We start from the raw sequence: 24,997 nt of genomic DNA on the forward strand, positions 1-24,997 counted from the left end.
TTGAATTGTTGTAATCCCTTGTTAAGATATATACAAGTATTTTTGCAATTACCAGTTTTTTGCTCTTTACACAATTTAATGTCTTTTCATACTGCTATATATATATATATATATATATATATATATATATATATATATATATATATATATATATATATATATATATATATATATATATATATATATATATATATATATATATATATATATAATTGATAGATTGATAGAAGAATAATTGATAGTATAAAAAATAGAATCGTTACAATAAAAAACAATTGATACTATAAAAAAAGAATTGATACTAAAAAAATTTATCAAACTGTAGAAACTAAAGCCAAATTTTTAGAAATCCATGATTGTGTAGACTTATGGGGAAATAGAATTTAAGGGTATAAAAAAAAGAGAGAATAATGATGCTACATGCATGAAAAATATCATTAATGACGAATCTATATATATAAATTAAAAAAAGTAAAATACGCAAATAAGGAAAGTTAAGCAAAACCTCGGAAATTGAACCCCCAATGAAGGATATACAATGCGGTCTAGACCCTGTCTCCTCCTGGCTGGCATACTAATAATAAATATTTGAAAATACATTATTTAAAGAAAAGTTCTTCAATGACACTTTATTAAAAATCAATTTTTCTTATAAAAACTAAAACTGACAAGGTCTGAATAAAAAGACACCAAGGGCCACACCCTACGCATGTGAGCGAGGCAAGCGTGATTTCAATAAATATTTCTATTTGTATTCCTCATCGTAAATGTTTTCTTTTTTGTGAGCATTGAGAAAATACCATTTAGGGTCGGCAAAACTTTCTAGCTACGACCCTGCCAATACGCCATGTAACTTTAAATAACAAACAATTGTGAATCAAACGAATTGATAGGGAACATAATTCAAACACCATTTTTCATCCAAGGTAAAATTTTGATTCAGGATTCGAACTTCAGGAGCATCACAAATTGGAAATTTATTGCATATCGTCAATATCAGTTTATACACACACTTACTGGTGTCGGAGCCCACGTTGCGGCACTTCACATATCAGGGGAACTGTGTATGCAAATCTTGCTGCACTTAACTTTCAATGCTGCAGTGCTGTATGTGTTATAGCACTTTAAATTTGCAGCACTTGACATATCAGGGGAACTGTGTATGCAAGTCTTGGTGCACTGAACTTTCAATGTTGCAGTGTTGTATGTGTTATAGCACTTTAAATTTGCAGCAGTTCATATATCAGTGGAAACTGAGCAAGCAAATATTGCAGCACTTTATGCACTATTTTATTCCCACTTTGCTTCAGTGCTTCGACTCAGCAGACTATCATCATTCACATTAAAAGCCACGGTTCTTACATGTGGCACCACAAAAATTTTCGAATGTTTTTCCACTATTTGTGGCTTAGGTATTTCACTTATTTATAGCTTACGGCCACACATCTAATTCACAAATCCATTGATACGAATGTTTTCAAAAAGAACAATTTAACCAACAAACCATGGGTATCCGGTTTACGTCCTTAATCTGCTACCTGTTTTTGTATTCGATTTTTTCGTTCAGCAAGAATGTCATAAAATGGATGATGACTTATTCGCTGTTGAATGCATTTCATCCAATGTTCTTTCTCTTCAGCTGACGCGGCAGACATTCGATAAACAGTGTGTTTACCTTCGACCACTTTTCCATCGCTATCAGTTTTACAGGCTTTTATTACGCCTGCATCTCTATGTAGTTCAAAGCAGTGAGGTTTACTTCGGTCTATAACCTCTCTTACCTACAAAAGAAACACAATTTATGCAATTGCTAAAACCACTTCACTATCTCTCCTTTTTCAGAAAATCAGAAAAAAGAAAGGGAGAGTGAGAGGAGGGGAGGGGGGGGGAAGGAGGAGACATGACAATTTTAGTTTTATAGCGCAAACAGGGACACACAGAGACGGAATATTTTTGGGCCCTTGACCCTCTGAATAAAAACAAGTTTTTACGATTTTATCTTCAAATTATTTTATTTTCCATATAACTCACCAAAATCATGCACGTGTCCCCGACTTAGAGTGCAACGCTATATTTTTATTAATTTTTATCCAAAATTTTCAACAAAACAATCAAAAAATTTTGTAGTCAAATATAGATTTTGTATATGAATTCTTCAATCTCAATACTTATTAGCTGGGTAATTCTAAATAATTGTATGTACCTTAACGGGGACAGAAAAACCCCAACCCCTACAGGAATTCAAAACCCCTAAAATACTTCTTTATTCATTGGACGTTTCCATCTAGTTAAAAATTTGTCCCAGAATCATTACTTCAACAACGTTCAACCAGGACTCAACAGTCACAGTTCTGGGACTGTTTTAATTTTCTCAATTTTATTTTGAAAGATTTTATTTTTTATAAGTTTTATTTTATTTATATGCGCAGCTTGCTGAGGACAACTCTTAGAAATAGAGCCGAAATATTTTAAAGTTTTAAACAATTCCACCGTTTTAGGTAAATTCCCTGTTGTTTTAAAATTTGATCTGATTATTACGTAATTCTCAATCATGGCTTGTTATCCTCATAAAATCCTCATTAAAAAAAAAAGTTTAATTATAGACCAGAAGAGACTTTCTCAAAATACATTCCAGGTCGGAAGTCCCTCAAGTCTATTTAACTTGATTTACTGTGAATCTAAACATATCTCGAACGAAACGGCTGTCTCTGTTTTCACAAGGAAAACAAACAAAACAGAAAAAAAGGGATCGCCCGCTTTTCTTTCGGCTTTTCCTTTTTTAAATCCCAATCCATCATGCATGTCAGGTTATGTCGACTTTCTAAAAGCCGGAAGTCCAAAACAAATAAAAAAACTGAGCCTATTTGGTCATCGAAAATCAAAACACACCAAATAGAGAATACAAGTATTAGTATGTAAAATATATAGTCTGAAGTACATATAAAAATACTTACCCCATAGAGGTGAAATAGACAGAGTATTTGCACCCCCTCTCTATAAAAACAAAAACATAGGCAGATTTTAGCTACAAATACACTCTGAATAGATCCCTATAAAAGGGGCCTAGTTGATAAGATGTAAATATTCCTTGAATTTCCTTAGTTAAAATTTTTTGAAAGAAACATGTTATTTTCTCCAAAAGTTCTCAAAAGTACAAAAAAAAAAATCCCGTTACCCCCCCCCCCCCCAAATAGAAAATTTTTTAGGACTAAAAAGGTAAGAGTGAGCGAGTTATCACATGGAAAGCCATTTGAACAGTTTTAAAACATGCCATGTTTTTAGCTTCCAATTTTGGTCGAAAAAGTTCCAATATTTAAGGGTAGCAGAAATATTTGTTGACCTATTTGGAGATGTGAATGCTTATTTGAATAATCTTTTTTTAGTATTTATATAGTCTTCGGGAAATTTAGGATTCATACTTTATGCTAATAAGTCTTGCTTGTAAAACGAATGTCGAGACCACGTTCTTTCAAATAACCAATTTTCTTTCAGACCATTTTTCAGACCGAGACCAGGGTTGCCACCGTCAGCAGGATTTTACTAGATCTAGTAAAAACTAGTAAAAAGTCATGATTTATAGAAAACAAAACTTTTTTTTTATTTTCCATGAATTCAGGGAAAAAAATTATCGTAAATGTGTGATAATTTACAATTTTTGCTTGTCTGTTTTACAGTTTTGCTTGTCTGTCTCAGAGACAGACAAGCAGTCACCTGTTTTCATAAACAGACACTTCACTTCCAGCGTCTAAAGGTCGACAAAATCAGCTTTGTGTGTATCAAATCTTACCAACTAAAAATGAAGATTATGAAAATCGTAGTGATTATCTTCCTATAGTAAAAGTCGATGCTTGATGGTGGGCGTGGGGCTACGCCGCACCCGCAAAATTTTTTTTGAGTATTTAGTAAAAACAGATGCGATCTAGTAAATTTTTCCTCTCCGATTTACTAAATTCTTCCAGGTCAGGGTGGCAACCCTGACCGAGACCATTTTCTTTCAAATAACCAATGGCCACGGTTCTTGTAATTGATTAATTTCATACCAGTAAACGGATTTTTGATTTGTCTGAGTCTCTAAACACACAAAGTAAAATAAAAGCGTTTGAAAGTACGATTTCCCCAATAAGCCATTGTTTTCAATATAATTCGCCTATTTTGATACTTTTTCGAAAGCAACCCCCCCCCCCAAGCCATACGTGCCGGGATATAATTAAGAATGCCCCTGGAAATCAATCGATTGATGCTCTGCTTGCCAATCCGAAGCACCAGGGTTCGATCCCCGCTGCAGCAACGTTGGGCGACAAGCTTGCCACTTGTTCCTTGAAAAACACCCAGCAACTGAAACGTCGACTCGACGCCCTATGCGCCACCAATGGATCTTTATTTTTATCGTGGAAATCAAATCATTAAAAATTCGAAAATTCAAACATCAATTTTACAATTGGGGTCATAAAGTATGTGTGGCCTATAAGAGTGGAAACCAGCACTAGTGTCGGAAAGTAAAAACCAATAGCGCCATCTAGCGCTTGACATTTCTTGGCATTTTTTCAAACTTCAAAATGTTTTTTTTTCAGGAAATAAAATCACACACTTAAGACTTCACTAATTTTGCCAATTAAACTGATTAACTAACTTTGCCTATTTTTACACTAAAAAACGCCAAACCCTAGATGGTGCTGGTGATTTTTTGTGCCACTAGCGTCAGTTTCCACTCTCACGAGCAGGGCCATATCTAGTTTTATTTTTTTGGAGGGGGGGGGAGGGGCATCAAAAATTGGTTTTATATTCATTTTTGTTACGTTTTTATGAGTCAAACATTTCGGAGAGGCGGGGGCGGGTTTTTTTTCACGCCAGGCTGTACCCACAAATAAAAAATGTCACGAAAATCCCAACAAAAGAGTCTTGTATCAATATGTGTTTTCATGGCATAAACAATGCAAGATTAGGTGAGTTCCAGAGCTTTATCCCTACCCTTGGAGGATCCAGGAGGGCAGTGGGTTGACTTGGAACCAATTAGTACTTACATTTATGAGATTCTGTTGATCACCCAACACTGTCTTTTCCACCCAACATACCATATGTCAGGTTAGATTGTTTCTCTAAATCCATAAGCTTACAATTAGCCTACAGGGTTTTCACATGCCCCTTTTTTATGACATTTGTAATGACATTGTATGACACTTGCTTAAGGCCATGTACAGGGGTTCAGGGGGAGGGGTTCAGGGCTAAAACCCCCTCCCCTCTCAACATTTTTTTCGACTTGTAAAAACGTAATAAGAATACATAAAACAATTATTTTGCGCTTTAAAAAAAGATTGTGCGTTAAAACCTACTCCGAACCACCCTCAGCCCCCCCTCCTGAACAAAATTTCCCTTCCAGAAAATGTTCTGAAGCTATTATGATGCTTAAAGAAACCATTTTTTGCATCTCTTGCTCCTAGCTTACTAATATATAGTACTTATTAAACTTTCTATGCTAACAATCAATTAAAATTCCGTAGGCATTTTTTCTTGCATAAACATTCCCTTACCTGTTTAGAATTCTACTGTAAATCGTTGTTTAAATTTCTCTAATTGTATCTTGGCATATGAAATATATGTTTATCCCTAAAATCTGGCACGACAAAAAAAGGCAAAAGAGACTAAACGCTCTCTCACGAAGGAGGTTCTTTTTGAGAGGTCTACTAAAGAGGAGAAACGCACGCATGGGGCGTACACACCCTCCACAAATTTTATGATGCACATTAATTTAGATGAAATTAAAAAAATTTAATTAAATAAAAGAACAAAAACTACAAAAAGTAAATATTCCTACTTATATGTAAAATTTCAATACATTATTAATTTAATTTTAGGATACTTCATAAACAACGGGAAGCGTCGGGGTGATTTGACCCCAAGCACATACAGCACTCCCGGCCAAAGATAGTGGAACAGAAGAGCAGTACCTGCGCTACACGGCCCATTTGTCTACATAGCCGTATCTCGGGGAGGGGGGGGGAGGTTGGAGGTCACCTGGTTTCAAACTCGGCCCTGAAATGGGTGCAAAACTAATAAAAGAACACCACGCACATATAAAACTTTTTGCCGCGTTTGGAATTTTTTTGTAACCCCCCACATTCTCCCCCCTCCGACAAATTCCCTGGAAATGGCCTTGTTGGTCTGCGTATGGGGATAAAGAGAACTCCGTCCCAAAAGGAAAATGGTGACATAAACAATAATTATTTAAAATTTTTAAGATACAGCAGAAATTAATCATTGTGTTTTTATGTCGGTGCAAGCGCCATCTAATTTGTATAAATAAAAAAAAAGAGAAGGGTATAGCTAACCTTAATGTTTTCTAATGGGATAATCCCTCTTGGTTCCTTATCAGTTGTATATTCGAAGTAATATAAACAGTTGTCGTTCAAAATAGCGACCACCTGGAAGAACAACAAAACAAGTAAGAAAAAGGCGTTTCGACAGTTAGATAGTACTATTACTGCAATAAGATACTGCACAACAAGGGGTTATGCCCGTGAAGACAACACCCTCTGCCAACGCACAAGTGTGATCACTTGTGCAGTCACGGCTTCAATTAGTTTAAATTTGGAAGCGATAACAATAGACAGTTTCTTTAAAAATATTTTCCGATTACAATTTTTCGCTCTTTACTGGACTACACCTACTTCTGCAGCTATCAAACAAATGGAATTTACATTTATTTTACAGATAGAAATATAAATTATTCTATTACGAAAATATGCCAAAGGCAACCAGGCAAAACAAAAATGCAATTTGTTTTCTGTTGGTTTTAAATTTACGTTTTAGCTCCTTTTTCCCCCTCCAGAAAGTCCCCTTCCACAATTTTTGAGAGATTTTGATTTTGTATTTCGATTTTAATATAGATAGGACCTACTGATATTGCTATATTTCATAATAATTTATTGAACTGTAATTGAATTTAGATATACATTTTTTAGAGATTGTTCTTTCTTTGAATCCCTGAACCCAAACTTGCCCCCGAAAAAGAAATTGTGCTGTCTTATTATCTTATAAAAATGCGACATTTGTCCTTTGCTTTTGCGCATGATGAAAAAAGTGTCTGGGGTTTTTCCCAGTTGCGACATCAATGACCGTTCGGGACTCCAGAGACATTGGACTCCTCTGAAAAGAAATTAGAGATAAATTTTTAGGCTCACAAAGTATTTGGTGTCTTTCGCTGTAAGATGATGTTTGATTATGTAGTCTATAATATCTCTTGAGCTATTGGAAAATCAATACTAATAATGGTATTCAGCCATGAACAAAAACTGTCGTCATAGCCATTGCTATTTTAAAAGTAATCCACTGATATAATGTAAAGGAGGCCCTAGACGGTCAATCATTTTGATCAAAAACTTTCGTCAACCGATTGACTCAAGCCTGATTGCCCGTCTAGAAGCCTGTTAGTGCATCGCCATTGACGGTGATTGATAGAAAGTTTGAATGACTCAATCATTTTGACCAAAAGCAGTTTGTTAGATTAGCTTTGTCCTAGATTGAAGGGTTGATTGAAGGGTCGATTGAAGGTTGATTAAATCACACCTCAACCCATTGACGGAAACTTTTGATCAAAATGATTGACTGTCTACGGCCTCCCTAATAATATCAAAGCGGTAAAATTGCGCATGATTTTAAATAATAAACCTACTTTATATTTATGACGTAGATAAGTTCGAAGACCACGCTGCCTTTCCATGACGATAAATAAAAGTTAAAATAGGGATAAAATCTTTTTAATAGACAGTGATGATGATAACAGTGATAGAAATTCACAAAAATACCAGATATTTCGGTCACATATGCAGTGACCGTCATCAGTATTAAAACTGATGACGGTCACTGTATATGTGACCGAAATATCTAGTATTTTTGTGAATTTCTATCACTGTTATTATCATCACTGTCTATTAAAAGGATTTTATCCCTATTTTAACTTTTATTAAACTTTATATTATTATTTTACGTTCTGAATATGCATTTGTTCGCCATTTATTTATGCCCAATAATTCCACGACGCATAAATACACTAAATACATATCGCAACTCCTTGGGGTACCGATTGGGAGGGGGGAGGCAAGGGGGCAGTTGCTCCCTCCCTAATAATTTGGAGAAAAAATATAATATGCCCCTTGACTATCCGGATATGCACCCCTCCCCCCCAATAAGAATAACCGAGCTACACCCCTGGCAACTCCAGAGAAAATGCTCTGATAGAAAACAGGTATTATTATGAAAGACATTTTACCTTGGGTCTATTTATACTTAAAAATAGCTTTTATATAAGTTATTTTTGGTAGTTTCCAAATTATGAAATCTATAGGGAAATGCCACATTTTAGTCGGTGTTGTCACTTTGAACCGCTTAAACACAGCTTTTATCTTAGGTATTTTTTGGTAGTTTCCAAAATATGAAATCTATAGGGAAATGACATATTTTCGTCGGTGTTGCCACTTTGAACCGCCGCTTGTCGTCCGCAAACATTCTGTCATTTGCAGTCTCTAAGACTACTGCACTTTTTAAGAAAACTTTCCGAATCTATTTCATGTTATATATTTTTTGCTGATTTTTTAACCAGCTTTTATTTTATTTTATTCTTTATTTTTGGCGCAGATATTACCGAAAACGGCATAACTGCATATTGTGGTCTTTTCATTAAAAATTTAATTTCCGATTTTTATTTCTTTTTTTCTTGTGCTACATATTACTTTATATGTTTTAAAATAAAAATATTTTATCCACCATCTCATTTGCTATTTTTGGGCTTTAAGCTATTTTTAAGTAACAAGTGGGGATGGTAATAAAAAGCTATGTTATTTCTATGGGACAGACTGGCCAACATATTATTGTATTGACCTTCTCTTTCTGCATAATTATTGATTAATAATCTGCAAAAAGGGGGTACCCATTTTTACTTGTACCCATGTGGTTGTTGCGAGCCATGGAAACCCAGTAGTGAAGCATCTTCAATTCGCCCTTAGAGGTTGTGATAGTTTATCTTTCTTTTCAGAGTATATATGATATTGTCAAGGCCGAGCCATTCAAAATCCCTGAGGATGATGGCAATGACTTAATGCTAACTTTTTTCAACCCGGATCGAGAAGGCTGGCTTTGGAAACAAGGTAATTTTGCTATAGAAGAGTTTGATAAGGGGTTATAGGACGAGTATAGTTAATTGAGAACCATAATTTAAAAAAATGATTGTGTATATGTTACTGTGAATGTTCGAAACCTGGGCAATGTCGACATTCATCGGTGACTGTGCGAAATTCCTTTATCTCTGCTTGGATTCAATCAGCTTTGTCAGTTCATGCAAGGTTTGATGATAAAAGTTAAAGTTAGGTTAGATTATGATTAATTATGAATATCAGAAATGGGTTAGAAACCTAATCTGACATAAACCAACCTAACCTGTCACCATCAAACCTTGCACAAAACTGACAAAGCTGACTAAATGCACGGAGGAAAAAAAGGCAGATGCTAAAAATTGTGTTTTTTGCAATCCATCTCGGGTAAAACCAAAACCAGGTAGCCCCTTAATGGGCACGAAGAGGCGATGATCAAGGATTTAAAGTTCATTGGAACTTCATGGCATGAGAACCACCAAAGAGTACACACTGGGGATAAACCGTTTAAATGTGAGGTCTGTGAGAAAACTTTCTCAGTCAGGCAATTTGATTAACCACCGAAGAGTATATACTGGTGAGAAACCATTTAAGTGTGATATATGTGAGAAAACTTTTTCTGAGTCAAGCAATTTGATTAATCACCAAAGAGTACACACTGGGGATAAACCGTTTAAATGTGAGGTCTGTGAGAAAACGTTTTCTCAGTCAGGCAATTTGATTAACCACCGAAGAGTACATACTGGTGAGAAACCGTTTAAGTGTGATATATGTGATAAAACTTTTTCTGAGTCAAATAATTTGATTAACCACCAAAGAGTACACACTGGGGATAAACCGTTTAAATGTGAGTTCTGTCAGAAAACTTTTTCTCGGTCAGGCAATTTGATTAACCACCAAAGAGTACATACTAGTGAGAAACCGTTTAAGTGCGATATATGTGAGAAAACTTTTTCTCAGTCAAGCCATTTGATTAAGCACCAAAGACTACACACTGGGGGTAAACCGTTTAAATGTGAGGTCTGTGAGAAAACTTTTTCTCAGTCAGGCAATTTGATTAACCACCGAAGAGTACATACTGGTGAGAAACCATTGAAACCATTTAAGTGTGATATATGTTAGAAAACTTTTTTTGAGTCAGGCAGTTTGATTAGGCACCAAAGAGTACATACTGGTGAGAAACCATTGAAACCATTTAAGTGTGATATATGTGATAAAACTTTTTTTGGGTCAAGCCATTTGATTAGGCACCAAAGCGTACATACCGGTGAGAAACTGTTCAAGTGTGAGGTCTGTGAGAAAACTTTTTCTCAGTAAGACAATTTGATTAACCATCAAAGAGTACACACTTGTGAGGAACCATATAAGTGTGATATATGTGAGAAAACTTTTGCGCAGTCAAGCAGTTTGATAAATCACCAAAGAATACACACTGGGGATAAACCGTTCAAATGTGAGGTCTGCCACAAAACTTTTTCTCAGTCAAGCCATTTGATTAAACACCGAAGAGTACATACTGGTGAGAAACCATTTAAGTGTGATATATGTGATAAAACTTTTTCTCAGTCAAGCAGTTCGATTAATCACCGAAGAGTACATACCGGTGAGAAACTGTTTAAGTGTGAGGTCTGTGAGAAAACTTTTTCTGGGTCAAACAGTTTGATCAAGCATCAAAGAGTACACACTTGTGAGGAACCATTTAAGTGTGATATATGTGAGAAAACTTTTGCGCGGTCAGGCAGTTCGATAAACCACCAAAGAGTACACACTGGGGATAAACCGTTCTATTGTGATGTCTGTCACAAAACTTTTTCTCAGTCAAACCATTTGATTAACCACCAAAGAGTACATACTGGTGAGAAACCATTTAAGTGCGATATATGTGAGAAAACTTTTTCTGAGTCAGGCATTTTGATTAGGCACCAAAGAGTACATACTGGTGAGAAACCATTTAAACCATTTAAGTGTGATATATGTGAGAAAACTTTTTTCAGTCAAGCCATTTGATTAACCACCAAAGAGTACACACTGGGGATAAACCGTTTAAATGTGAGGTCTGTGAGAAAACTTTTTCTGAGTAAGGCAATTTGATTAAGCATCAAAGAGTACATACTGGTGAGAAACCGTATAAGTGTGATATATGTGATAAAAATTTTTCGGAGTCAAGCACTTTGATTAATCACCAAAGAGTACACACTGGGGAGAAACCGTTTAAATGTGAGATCTGTGACAAAACTTTTTCTCAGTCAAGCAATTTGATCAACCACCAAAGAGTACATACTGGTGAGAAACCATTTAAGTGTGATATATGTGAGAAAACTTTTTCTGAGTCAGGCAGTTTGATTAAGCACCCAAGAGTACATACTGGTGAGAAACCATTTAAGTGTGATATATGTGATAAAACTTTTTCTCAGTCAAGCAATTTGATTAAGCACCAAAGAGTACACACTGGGGATAAACCGTTTAAATGTGATGTCTGTGACAAAACTTTTTCTCAGTCAAGCATTTTGATCAACCACCAAAGAGTACACTCTAGTGAGAAACCTTATAAGTGTGATATATGTGATAAAACTTTTGCGCAGTCAAGCAGTTCGATAAAGCACCACAGAGTACACACTGGTGATAAACTGTTCGAATGTGAGGTCTGTCACGCAACTTTTTCTCGGTCAGACCGTTTGATTAACCACAAAAGAGTACATACTTTGGAGAAACCATTTAAGTGTGATGTATGTGAGAAAACTTTTTTTCAGTCAAGCATTTTGATTCAGCACCAAAGAGTACACATTGGTGAGAAACCATTTAAGTGTGATATAAGTGATAAAAATTTTTCTCAGTCAAGCCATTTGATTCGGCACCAAAGAGTACACACTGGTGAGAAACCGTTTAAGTGTGATATATGAGAGAAAACTTTTTCTCGGTCAAGCAATTTTAATTACCACCAAAGAGTACACACTGGTGAGAAACCGTATAAGTGTGATATATGTGAGAAAACTTTTTTTCAGTCAAGCAATTTGATTCAGCACCAAAGAGTACATACTGGTGAGAAGCCATTTAAGTGTGACATATAAAAAAGAGAATATTCTTCTAAATTTAATCTTAACAATCATATAACAACCCATTTATTATCTACAATAACAACCCCTGTGGTCTTGCTGAGCCGCATTGTAAACTGTTCGTCTGTTTTGTTGCTACTCATTTATATATTTTTGTCAGTTCATAAATTGATTTGTGGAATATTTTTGTTCATTTCCTCTGTGAGTTTCTTTTGTGTTTTGTTTTAACTTATTCCTTTCTTTGGTTATGAATACCACCCCCCCCTCCCAAATTATTCACTATATGTATCCATGTTTGAATAACCACCCCAGTAAAATCCATTTTATTCTTTTTATAATGTTTTCTTTCCTTTTTTAAAATCTCTTTACTTATCATTGGGATTCAAATATTGTAAAAAAATACGTATGTAGTTTTTGGTCTGTACTCAGAGGAGTAAATCCTTAAAACTATGATTGTCACCAGGATTTCTAATCAAGAGATAAAAGGGGGATGTATGCTCATTAGGATTGTTCCAATGTGGCGAAGTCCTTATGAGTGATTAATATATCCTTAGGGAAACCACTGCAGAAGTAAAGAAAAGATGAATATTGGTTTGTTCGAGTGTTGTCATTGGTAAAATTGGGTATTTTGTAGTACTTTTACGGACCCTTTTAAAATTGGTACTTTACCTATTTACATATTTAGAATATTATACTGACATCTTTTACGTCGCTTCATAGTTAACATAGTGCAACATTGTACAAAACTGTCCAAAAGGCTAGGAAAAACAAGTTTGTGTATTATTTTGTTATTGTGATGTCTACTGGATACACAGCAGGGTGAAAGAAATGAATATAATCGCACTCAATAATTTCGTTGTGAAGTGTTTATAATTGAGTAATAAATTGGTATTTGACTAGCCCTTATCTAACACCATGTTATTTTATTTGCATATGCTTATTCTCGTTTTATAAACAATTTACGTAATCTTTCACTCAAAAAGTTCCAGAAAGCAATATCATTTGATCTGTGGCTCTGTAGCAATGTTACCCAGTCTAATCTGGTTTCTAACCTCTCTTATGGATGGAAGATTGGATGGACCCACATTTTCTCTTCTTTCTGAAAAAAGCAGGGTGTTAATTGAGGTCAGTATTATTTCTGTTGCTAACCAGAGGTCTGAATTGTTTTGGATTGGGAGAAGTACTTTATCCAGACTTGCTCAATACCTGGTTTGCCTGGTATGAAAGACCCTACTCGAATGTAACATTACTAAATACCACAATGTTTGAACCTTAACGTTACATCTTCACAAAGCTTCTGATCCCTCAAAATACCAAAAACTAAGCTATTGCTTCTTAGAAAAAACTGTCTGACTAAAAAAAATATTTTACTAGAATTGGTCTTGAAATTTAGAATCAGAAATGGATCTCATTGAATCCAAAGTTATTAAATATACCAGGTGGTCAAAACGCATTAACAATATAATTTTGCTGTCATCTAGCAATTACTAGTAAACACAAAAAAAACAGTTTATATTTTTATTCAATTAGATATAATTGATTATTAGTAAAATGAGTTGGTAATTAAAAACTATTAATTGTATTAATAATTTGAGTGTTGAATAAAAAAAGAGGTTTGCAAAAGAAAAAAAAACAGCCACAGAAATAAGATCAAAGTCCTCAGATCTACCATAATATTGCTTTCTTTCAAAGGAGATAAGATCTGAACACACTGATTAGCAAAATACATAACCAAAGCTATTTCTGATATATTTTTTCACCTAAATCAACAGCTTTCCAAGATAGCAAGAAGCCCCTGATATAGAAATTTGCCTAAAAATTTTATAATTTATAAAATTGCTAGGCCACTTTATTTTTCATTGTTGCTTGAACAGCAATTGCCAATCACATAGTAAGAAGTACAGTTGGGGCTGTTGAGAAGGAAATACTTCAGGGTGGTAGGGTAGACTAGAGTTGAAATTCAAAAAAGACTGAATATCTATAATCTTGTAATTTAATAAATTTTAACTACGTAAAAATTTTGCTTACAGATTTGCGCAAAAGAAAAAAAAGTTTATATATGCTCAACATGGATACATGCATATATATTGTACCGGGAGCCTGATTGCTTCACTTCCAGGTCCTGCCACGTGACACGGCCCGGCACGGTTCATATTGCGGTCTTGTCAAACACATTTGATTGTTTATGCAAGTCTGTTTACAACGTCTAACAACGATATCTACTAAGATTGAAACTTGGTTTTCTTTTTTAAGGTTTTTGAATTGTTGTAATCCGTTGTTCAAATATATAGAAATATTTCTGCAATTAACAGCCACACGGCTCCGGCATGTGGCAGGCTTCTACATTTGGATTCTCTTTTTTGCTTGTCTTCTAACCGCAGACAATTTGCTGTCTTCAAAGATATTTAATTTAATGTCTTTTCATACTGTTTCTTTTCAAGGTTTTGAATTGTTGTAATCCCTTGTTAAAATTCATACGGATATTTCTGAAATTACCAGTTTTTTTCTCCCAGCAATTTAATGTCTTTTCATACTGCATCCTTTTCACAGATATTTGATTATTATGTAATGAGCTTGAAACTTTTTTTTTTTTTTTTTATGGTTTTTGAGCTGTTGTAATCCCTTGTCAAAATAGAGAATCATCATTTGTAATAATTGCAATTTTTTTCTAGGCATTCCTACTAATGTAAAAAAGTTGTGTTCAAAAAGATTTTTGTTTTTAAGGTTTTTGAGCTGTTGAAATCACTTGTTAAAATATGTACAAATATTTTTGCGATTACAACTTTTTGCTCTTTACACTATTTAATGTCTTTTAAAAATATTGGGTTATTGAAGCTAGTCCGATTTCTAACAACGATATGTACCGAGCTTGAAAATTTCAGTTTTCTTTTTGAAGGTCTTTTAAGAGAATCATCATTTATAATAATTGCAAATTTTCGTTTTTTGGGCCTTCCAACTGACACTATATAACTGGATGCGTTAAAACCTGTAAGGTTAATCACAAAGCTATTTTATTTTATCAAAAAAAAAAAAAATATGAAATTTTTAAAAGGACTGCTTATACTTTGAGAAAATAATTTCGGTAACGAGGTTTTTAATTTTTGACACGGTTTTGAATTTTGATTACTTCAGACAATTTAGCAATGACCTTTGCCTTAGCTATCCGTATTGGTATTGTCGGAATTGACAATCCAGTTTTTCAGTTTTCATATCTTATCACATTTGATAGTTCAGGTGTTGGTTCCAAAGGATCATCATTTATAGCAACTGCAACTGCAAATTTTTTCTGTTTTGGAACCTTCCAATAGACATTATAATATTTAATAAAATGATGCGTTGGAAACTCAACAATCTTATTTATGGTATGCTTGACATCATATAAGAAAATGCTTAAATGATGTCATATAAAATGCTCATAACATGTACTAACATAGTACATGATGCCACTTGCCACCAAATTAAGGCTCTTAACGAATTTTCTTAGATTTTTGTATTAATTTTGACTGCAATAAAGACAACTACAGTAAAGTGAAGGCACTATAGACTGAACATCCACAACTTGAACCTTAGGAGTGGTCTCACCCTAATAAAACAACTGTAATGTTTGTTTTCATAACTTTTCTTTCATTATTCTTTTTTGAAATTTTTTTGAGATAGTGACAATTTAATACCAATTTTTGTTTTAATATTTAACCTGAATTTTCAGACCTAAACACACCAATTTTTTGGAACTTCATAAGTTTATAGATTAGTAAAATTCGCAAAAAACTGGTGTTCTATTCATCAATCCTGTCTAATAGTTAACAGGCTTTATCAATTTTAAATAATCTAGTTTTTGTCATTAATGTGTTTGGCAACAGTTTATAAAATTAGACAAAATCAGTTATTTTAACTTTTAACTTAGTTTTTTAAGGATTTTTTTTTCTTAAATGACAAACAGCAAAATGGCTATCTCAGAATTTCGATCAGATGACTTTTAGGAAAAACGGTGGGTGGAGGGGGCACTTAAAAAGGGTACTTGCACTCCAATTTTTTTTGTCACTTAAAAAGAGCACTAATACTTTGAATTTTTGTTCGAATAGGCCCTTTCTCTATATTCTAGGATTATTGGATTGATGTAATTAGCCCTGTAGCCCTGAAAAAAAAACCAAATAAACACGCATCCGTGATCTTTCTTCTGGCAAAAAATAGAAAATTCCACATTTTTGCAGATGGAAGCTTGAAACTTCGAAATCAGGGTTCTTGAATACGCTGAATCTAATGGCTAAACTTGCATTAAGATTCCTTGACTCTTTAGGGCCCCCCCCTTTTTTTTGAAAATCATGGAAATTTTCTCAGGCTCCTAGCCTTTGATGCGTAAAACTAAACTTAATGAACCTTATATATTTGCAATCACCATGATAATTTGATTCTTTATATACCTCATTTAATATTAAAATTCTGTTTTTCAAAGTTTCGGTCGCAATTGAGCCGTATTGCTCCTTACAACACTTAAGGCTAAGGATATTATAATCTGAATAATCTTAATTTGATTGAATTTAATTAGAAATTGGAAATTCTAGTGCTCCTTTTAAGATTCAAAAGTAAAACAGTGGTTGGAAGCAGGTGCGTCCCGAGGGGGGGGGGCGGGGAGGGGTGTATCCAAGCGATCAAAGAAAGTAAAAACATTATTTTGTGAATGGTATCAAGTTTTCTATTTAAGGTCAACTAGAGGATGTATGAAACTAAATTAAACACTACTATTTGGGTCCGAATTTTTAAAAGGGTTTAGGTTTTTAAAAATTGAAAATTTTTCTCCAGCATATAAATAGTAAGCCAAACTATAAAGTCTTAAAAAAATTAAAAGATTTAAAGTATTACTTTCTTTTTCCCTGAAAAGACTATGTCATTACAAAACGAACATAAATTAATTAAAAAGCTATTTCAACAAAATAAATTTTCTAAAGTAAAGGAAAAAACTATTAAACCAAAAATGAGCAAAAATTAAATCATATAATCTATGAAGCGTGAAACTACCACAACTCATTATCGATAAATAAATGAAACCCAAAACGAATACAAATTACAATAAATAACTGAGTCAAACTCAAAACAAGCCGAAATTAACATGGGTAGGGCTCAAAGCCTTTATGCCTTTCCAAGGACAGAACATTACTTGCACTGTACTAAAAAATACAAATGAATAGGCATGGTCAGTTTAATATACATGTATTTAGCAATCAAAGTTTATATTATTTAATTGAGTAAAGTTTTAAAAGTGAAAATACTTATATTTTTTCAGTAAATTTTAAATTATGTTCCGGCCTTGGGTAGGCATAGGGATTTTGAGCCCTATTCCGGTTAATTTCAGCTCGTTTTGAGTTTGACTTGGTTATTTATTGTAAATTCTGTTCGTTTCGGGTATTATTATTTATCGATGCTGATTTGTGGTAGTTTCACGCTTGGTAGATTATATGATTTTATTTTTGTTCCTTTTTGGTTTAATGGAGTTCTTTACTTTTCTTTGAAAAACTTATTTTGTGAAATCAGTTTTTTTTATTAATCAAAGTAATACATAAAATATTTTCAATGAAATAACAACATGTAGAATATTAATATAAAGATATGTTACATACATCATTAAACATTATTAATATCATCAAACAATTTTGGACACTTTGAATTTGTTTCATAAAATGATTCATCATGTATTCTCTTGACACTGTAGCTACTCTCTTCAAGTTCATAGCCAGTAGAATAATCATTAATCCATTTTGCATCATACACTATTTTTACTGCAATGTCACCTACAATTTCAATATGCACTTCATCTTTGGTATTATTGCGTTCCTTGACTATATGATGAATTGTTCTAGCAACATTCACCGATGCTTTGCTTTTCTTAGAATTGTCGTTAAAGTCCATAGTGATAGTATCTACCAATGCCCTTTTTATTTTGCCGGTGATTTCACTGTCTATTGCACTTTATTTTTACACAGGTAACAATTAAGACATTATATGTCTTATGACATCGGTGCAGCATTATGCCTGTCTTCGTTTTACCTTCCGTTGATTGCTAATACCCGAAAGATGCCAACATGATTTATGAATAGGTGACGTGTTATCCACGCTACAAGCAAGAAGTTGGCCCTCGTTGTCAACTATTACCTTTAGACGTGAATCATCTTTGAGCACTATCATCTCTAGGAATTTTATTCTATTATATCCACTATCAGCAATGTTGATTTTTTTTATACTCCGAAAAAATTCAATGTCTCACTGTCATGACAGTGCACACATACATTTCCAAAGGTGTCACAATTAGTAATTTTTTCATTGTTCAAATAAATGTCCTTGTCAGCATGCAATCCTACAATAACTCTATTATGTGCACATACTTTCTTGAATATTTCATTTTCCCTTTTTAATAATTGCTAATATTTTGTTCAATGATGAAATTTGACGGTAAAACACCAGTTATAATACTATTAACGACCATTGAGGCTTTGCATTGAATTGTCGTTATTTCCTTCGTGGTGTTATCTGTCCATGCCCTTTTAATTTTGCTCTCGATTATACTGTCTATTATATCATTATTTTTACACAGGTTACAGCTCTGACATATAGACATGATATGATTCATGACATTGATGCTGGAGTAGGCTCGTTTTGCTTATACGTTCTATTGAATGGTAATACCATAAAGATGTTGATATGATTTATCAAGAGGTAACGTGTTATCCGTACAATGAGCAAGAAGTTGGCCCTCTTCATCAACTTTTAGTTTTGGGCTCGTATTATCTTTCACACTATCATCTCTTGAAATTTGACTCTTGCATAACTAACTGTATAACCATTGAATGTTGTCAATAACCAAAGAAATTCAATCTCTCACTGCCACAATAATGCTCGCATACGTTTCCAATAAGATCCCCACTAGTACTTGTTTCATAGTTCAAGTATTTGTCTTTGTCAGCATTCAACGCAACGACGATTTTATCATGTGCACACACTTTTTTCTAATAAATCATTTTTATTTTTTTGTAAGAAAATAAGATACAAATGTTTATCCTTCTAATGTAGATAAATTACTGATTTAATACATATAATAAGCTAGATAGTGTCGATAACTAGTCAAAGAGCACAACTGGTGTAGCCACGTAGTGTCAATGAGCAGCCAAAGTATACCACTGGTACAGCCACAAAAATGAATTAGAACAAATAAAAGTTGAAAAATTTCCAATTCAAAAAAGAAAAATGCTACTAGAACCATTGTTTTTCTAATTGTAAAAGTCACGACTTACACATCTATGTCCTTCTCATTTTGTATTTCTAAAATTATAAATGTGATTTTTTTTTTGTTACAAGTATATTTCATGTCATTCTAAGACATGTAAAAAAGAAAGTTGAAAAAAATATAAATAAAAAAAAGAACAAAATTTAAAAAAAAAAAAACTTAAAGAAAAGTTGAAAGATATCCTGGTTGTAGTAAAAAGGCCTCCACTAAGGTGTTCCCACATCTTTGAAAGCCAACTGCCAAGACCATAGCCTGTTATTGATGAGTGATCTTTGTAATAGTCCATTTCATGAGCCTTTTGGTGTTCGAAAAGAGTAGCAACATAGTAATCAATATCACGGAAAACGAATGCAATGTTCATTTTTTTAAATATGATGCAGGTGTGTATTCTTCCAATGTACAAAAATACTGTTTGAAAATATATAATAAACTAAGTTGTGTCGATGAGTAGCCATAGAGTACCCTTAAAACAGCCACATAAATGAAAAAAAAATAATTAAAAAGAAGTTGAATAATTTTCCAAGTCCAAAAAATTCAATCAAGAAAAAAGAAAGTGTTGCTACAAACATTATTTTTCTAAAATTAAAAGTCACGACTAATATATTTATATTATGCTCATTTTGTATTTTGAAGATATTAAATGTTTTTTTCCATAACATGTAAAAAAAAATTAATTTCTTTTAAAAAAATATAAAAAACAAAAACAAAAGTTCAAAAAAGTTAAAAATAAAATAAACTTAAGAAAATGTATTAAAATAAATAGAGGGAGGGGTGAAAAGTTGGGGTTAAGGGATATTAGAGGTCGATCGGGGAGGGGTCACTTGGAGGTTGAGGTCCTTATTGGTTCGGGTCTGTGGAGGTTGGGGACCTTGATGGTTAAAATCCATAACTACCTCACTGCTTGACTTTTAAGGATTTCTAAGGATTATTCTGAATTTCTATGTTTAAATTATTATTCTTAACACCTACGAATTTATTACTTTCAAATTTTCAGCACACTCCAATGCTAAAGAATGATTAAATTAGCTAATTCATACGGCCTTCACACTAGAAATCCTCGTGATGGTTCACTTAAAAATGTAGGATAAACACTTAAATCGTTTACGTTTACGTTCTTTAACGTAAAGTTCCATAAAGTTAAAACTAACGCTTTTTACGCAACATAAGTGAAATTAGAAATTTAACAGTAAATTATTGATTTGCAGATGCAGTGTCCCATAGTGGTAACCGAAGAGATGTGAGGAATTACGAGCTTTCCCCCAGATTTTTTGTCCCATTCATAAAAAAGTCCGGAACTGTCTGTGATTCGAAAGAATTTCTGTCCGATTCAGCCTGAAAAATTCTCCATAGCATACTTTTATTTTAAAAAAGACTTTAATTGTTTATCCTATCGCTCTAGACATTCCCTTTTCCTTGACAATTTTTCCAAGAAATCCAAACACGCGAAAAATAGCCCCCAGATAATTCTTCCGGAACATCTCGAAAGGCAAAATTTGAATTTTGTATAAGAATTTTATCTGATAAGAATATGGTAAGAATTTGTACACGAATTATAGCTGTGTGTATGTCTTAGATCAGCTTTTTATTGCTCAGCTAAGCTCAGCAGATTTGTTGTTGTTTTGTTGTTTTTTTTTGGGTGGGGGGGGGGGAATTCCCGTCAAACATAATTCCCTATGTTTAACCCCATATAAAAAGAAACTTGCGCAACAGTTTAGTTGCATATGCGTTCCTCTCATACATCCCCTCAATTTACCAACACTTGATATTTTAGCTCTTAAGATTTAAACTTCTCAAAATATATACCTTTCAAGATTTTTCTGAGGATTGAGTTCAATACAGTAAGGCGCTGGGTCCGTGTCCTGCTAAGGGTTGTAAATTGTTTATTATTTAAAGATGCTCAATGATTAGTTTATTTCCAAAATTGTCATAGATTTGATGATTTTCTTTTGTTTTAAAGTTGGTAGAAATGTAAAATTTTCTCTTTTTTTCTTTAAATATGTCCCTACTGGGTTTTGGGGCTCTGGCATTAGTGACCACGTTCAGTCTGTTTTATACAATTTGATTGGAAATATCAAGTGTCCTTGGCCTACTGGTAATAGGGTTTTCATGAACTTGTCTGATGACACAACTTTTAAGTATGATCTCTTTGCACCGCTTGATCCCATCCTCAAGATTTGATCTTATGAGATTTTTATTTATTTTTTTTGAGTATGTACCATTATATTTGTGAGTTTTATCATTACTATGACTAGTTGTCGCCCGAAAGATGTACAAAATTTCAGCATATACTGTAGGCCGAAAGAATGAAAGTGGAAAAAAAAGTTAAAGAAATGATGAAATTAACAGTCCCTGGCTTAAATATCAAACAAAAAAAGAAAAGAAGGAGAAAATAAACTTTTTTTAGAACATAAAAAATGAAAGACGGACTAACTTGTAGCCTATTCAAGAAAGGCTACTCTCCACCTCCATGAAAAATTCCCTTTCTTCCAGGAAAAATTCTTCCATAGAGAGATCCTCCCACTTGGCCTCCCAACTTTCACAAAATCCCCTCCTGAAAACGTCTATATACTTCTCAATAACCTGTACTATATGTAAACAATGGGCAAATTTTACAGCTTGTCAACCTTCCCCCGAAACTCTTGGGGCTCAAGTATTGTCTGGTTTGCTGAATCTGATGGCGTCATGTTCATTACGATAGCTTGATGTTTTGCCTCTTAAAAAAAGCTGAATTTTTCTCTGGTTTTTAGATTTTGATGGTAACAATAAAGTTGATGAATTCTGTAGATTTTAAATAACAATCAAAATTCACTTTTTTGTCGTATCTAAAGTTATCGAAACTCTCTATTCTTAGACTTTTGTTAATATTTAGACTAACCGCTTCTTGCGTAGAGTTTGCTAACACCAACTGCTTGAAAATAGTTACGTGTCGTCTCATTTAAAGACACGAGTCTGTTCAGCCTTGTTGCCGAGTCAAGAATCAGTTCTGGAAGGTGACGGACACCCCCCACTTTAAAACTAAAAACTTATTTACCCTGAGAGTATTATTCATTCACGGTGTTCTATTTTAAGGCAAAATAATTCCAAACACAGCATGAAATTGTCTGCCTCTTCGCCTTCATAATATTTAATGTTCAAGGAGGTTACACAGTTGCTGCTTCTAAATCAGTTGGGTATTCGAAGAATTTTAATTTTTCGTAGCTGGTCAAAATCTTATGGTAAAATCTTAGTTTGGTGCAAGAAAATATTAAGAAGCAGCAACATTTTGAATTGTCTGTCTTTGTTGGTTTGTATGTCTAAAGTGCATGTCTTTCTCTGTTTTCTTGTCTGAAGTGTTTGTCTTTGTTGTTTGTATGTCTGAAGTGTCTGTCTTTGTTGGTTTGTATGTCTAAAGTGTCTGTCTTTCTCTGTTTGTATGTCTGAAGTGTTTGTCTTTGTTGGTTTGTATGTCTGAAGTGTCTGTCTTTATTGCTTTGTATGTCCATAGTACATGTCTTTCTCAATTTATATGTTTAAAGTGTCTTTCTTTGCTGGTTGGTATGCCTATAGTGTTTGTCTTTGTTGATTTGTATGTCTGAAGTGTCTGTCTCTGCTAATTTGTATGTCTGAAGTGTCGGTCTTTGTTGTTTTGTGTGTCTAAAGTGATTGTCTTTCTCTGTTTGTATGTCTAAAGTGTTTGTCTTTGTTGGTTTGTATGTCTGAAGTGTCTGTCTTTCTCTATTTTTATGTCTGAAGTGTTTGTCTTTGTTGGTTTGTATGTCTAAAGTTTCTGTCTTTCTCTGTTTGCATGTCTGAAGTGTCGGTCTTTGTTGGTTTGTATGTCTAAAGTGCCTGTCTTTTTCTGTTTGTATGTCTAAAGTGTCTGTCTTTGCTGGTTTGTGTGTCTAAAGTGCTTATCTTTCTCTGTTTTTATGTTTAAAGTGTCTGTCATTCTCCGTTTGTATGTCTGAAGTGTTTGTTTTTGTTTGTTTGTATGTCTGAAGTGTCTGTCTGTTGGTTTGTATGTGTGAAGTGTCTGTCTTTGTTGGTTTGTATGTCTGAAGTGTTTGTCTTTGATGGTTTGTATGTCTGAAGTGACTGTCATTGTTAGTTTCTGTGTCTGTAGTGCTTGTCTTTCTCTGGTTGTATGTCGGAATTGTCTCTTTCCGTTCGTTTGTATGTCTTAAGTGTCTGTCTTTCTCTGTTTGTTTGTCTAAAGTGTCTGTCTTTCTCTTTTTGTATGTCTGAAGTGTCTGTCTTTCTTGGTTAGTGTGTCTAAAGTGCTTGTCTTTCTCTGTTCGTGTGTCTGAAGTGCCTGTCTTTCTCTGTTTGTATGTCTAAAGTGTCTGTCTTTCTCTGTTTGTATGTCTGAAGTGCCTGTCTTTCTCTGTTTGTAAGTCTAAATTGTCTGTCTTTGCTTGTTTGTATGTCTAAAGTGATTGTCTTTCTCTCTTTGTGTGTCTAAAATGTCTGTCATTCTCTGTTTGTCTGTCTTAAGTGTCTGTCTTTGTTGGTTTGTATGTCTAAAGTGACTCTCTTTCTCTCTTTGTATGTCTGAAGTGTCTGTGTTGGTTTGTATGTCTAAAGTGTTTGTATTTCTCTGTTTGTATGTCTTAAGTGTCTGTCTATGTTGGTTTGTATGTCTAAAGTGCCTGTCTTTCTCTGTTTGTATGTCTAAAGTGTTTGTCTTTGTTTGGTTTTTATGTCTGAAGTGTTTGTCTTTGTTGGTTTGTATGTCTAAAGTGTTTGTCTTTGTTCGTTTGCTTGTCTGATGTGTCTGTCTTTGTTGGTTTGTATGTCTGAAGTGTTTGTCTTCGTTGGTTTGCTTTTCTGAAGTGTCTGTCTTTGTTTGTTTGTATGTCTGAAGTATCTGTCTTTGTTGGTTTGTATGTCTGCAGTGTTTGTCTTTGTTGGTTTGTTTATCTGATGTGTCTGTCTTTGTTGGTTTGTATGTCTAAAGTGTCTGTTTTTGTTGGTTTGTATGTCTAAAGTGCTTGATTTTCTCTGTTTGTATGTCTGAAGTGTCTTTGTTGTTTTGTATGTCTGAAGTGTCTGGCTTTCTCTGTTTGTATGTCTAAAGTGTTTATCTTTCTCTGTTTGTGTGTCTCAAGTGTTTGTCTATGTTGGTTTGTATGTCTGAAGTGTCTGTCTTTGTTAGTTTGTATGTTTAAAGTGCATGTCTTCCTCTTTTTGTATGTCTGTAGTTTTTATCATTCTTGGTTTGTATTTTTGAAGTGTCTGTTTTTGTTGGTTTGCATGTCTAAAGTGTTTGTCTTTGTTGGTTTGTATGTTTGATGTGTCTGTCTTTGTTTGTTTGTATGTCTAAGGTGCTTGTCTTTTTGGTTTTTATGTCTGAAGTGTCTGTCTTTCTCTGTTTGTATGTCTAAAGTGTTTGTCTTTCTCTGTTTGTATGTCTGATGTGTTTGTCTTTGTTAGTTTGTATGTCTGAAGTGTCTGTTTTTTTTGTTTGTATGTCTGAAGTGTCTGTCTTTATCTGTTTGTATGTCTGAAGTATTTGTCTTTGTTGGTTTGTATGTCTAAAGTGTCTG

General features: G+C 33.8%; 1 protein-coding gene and 2 pseudogenes across 2 annotated transcripts; 2 read left to right on the top strand and 1 right to left on the bottom strand.

Moving 5' to 3' along the window:
* Positions 1–599: 599 nt before the first annotated feature.
* LOC148940333 (cytohesin-3 pseudogene) lies at positions 600–8,650 on the bottom strand (annotated as a pseudogene). The gene is made up of 3 exons (XR_016143464.1): positions 8,639–8,650; positions 6,327–6,419; positions 600–1,781 (listed from the first exon to the last, which is right to left on the bottom strand). The product of XR_016143464.1 is annotated as a cytohesin-3 pseudogene (transcript).
* Positions 8,651–9,611: 961 nt separating this feature from the next.
* LOC148940334 (uncharacterized) lies at positions 9,612–11,150 on the top strand. The gene is made up of 2 exons (XM_089106140.1): positions 9,612–10,218; positions 10,573–11,150. Exons 1-2 carry the CDS (start codon positions 9,612–9,614, stop codon positions 11,148–11,150), a joined length of 1,185 nt encoding a protein of 394 aa, XP_088962266.1.
* Positions 11,151–11,227: 77 nt separating this feature from the next.
* LOC148940335 (uncharacterized) lies at positions 11,228–12,861 on the top strand (annotated as a pseudogene).
* The last annotated feature ends 12,136 nt before the right edge of the window (positions 12,862–24,997 follow it).

The sequence above is a fragment of the Artemia sp. Qi Xiang Cuo genome, chromosome 20 (genome assembly GCF_049724085.1).
Source record: "Artemia sp. Qi Xiang Cuo chromosome 20, ASM4972408v1, whole genome shotgun sequence".
NCBI lineage: Eukaryota > Metazoa > Arthropoda > Branchiopoda > Anostraca > Artemiidae > Artemia > Artemia sp. Qi Xiang Cuo.

What these genes read in the sequence shown, in the direction of transcription:
- LOC148940334 (XM_089106140.1), top strand. Translation starts at nt 9,612, where the DNA reads ATGAGAACCACCAAAGAGTACACACTGGGGATAAACCGTTTAAATGTG. An exon ending in GATTAACCACCGAAGAGTAC is followed by an intron (nt 10,219 to 10,572) that starts ATACTGGTGAGA and finishes ACCAAAGAATAC; the next exon opens with ACACTGGGGATAAACCGTTC.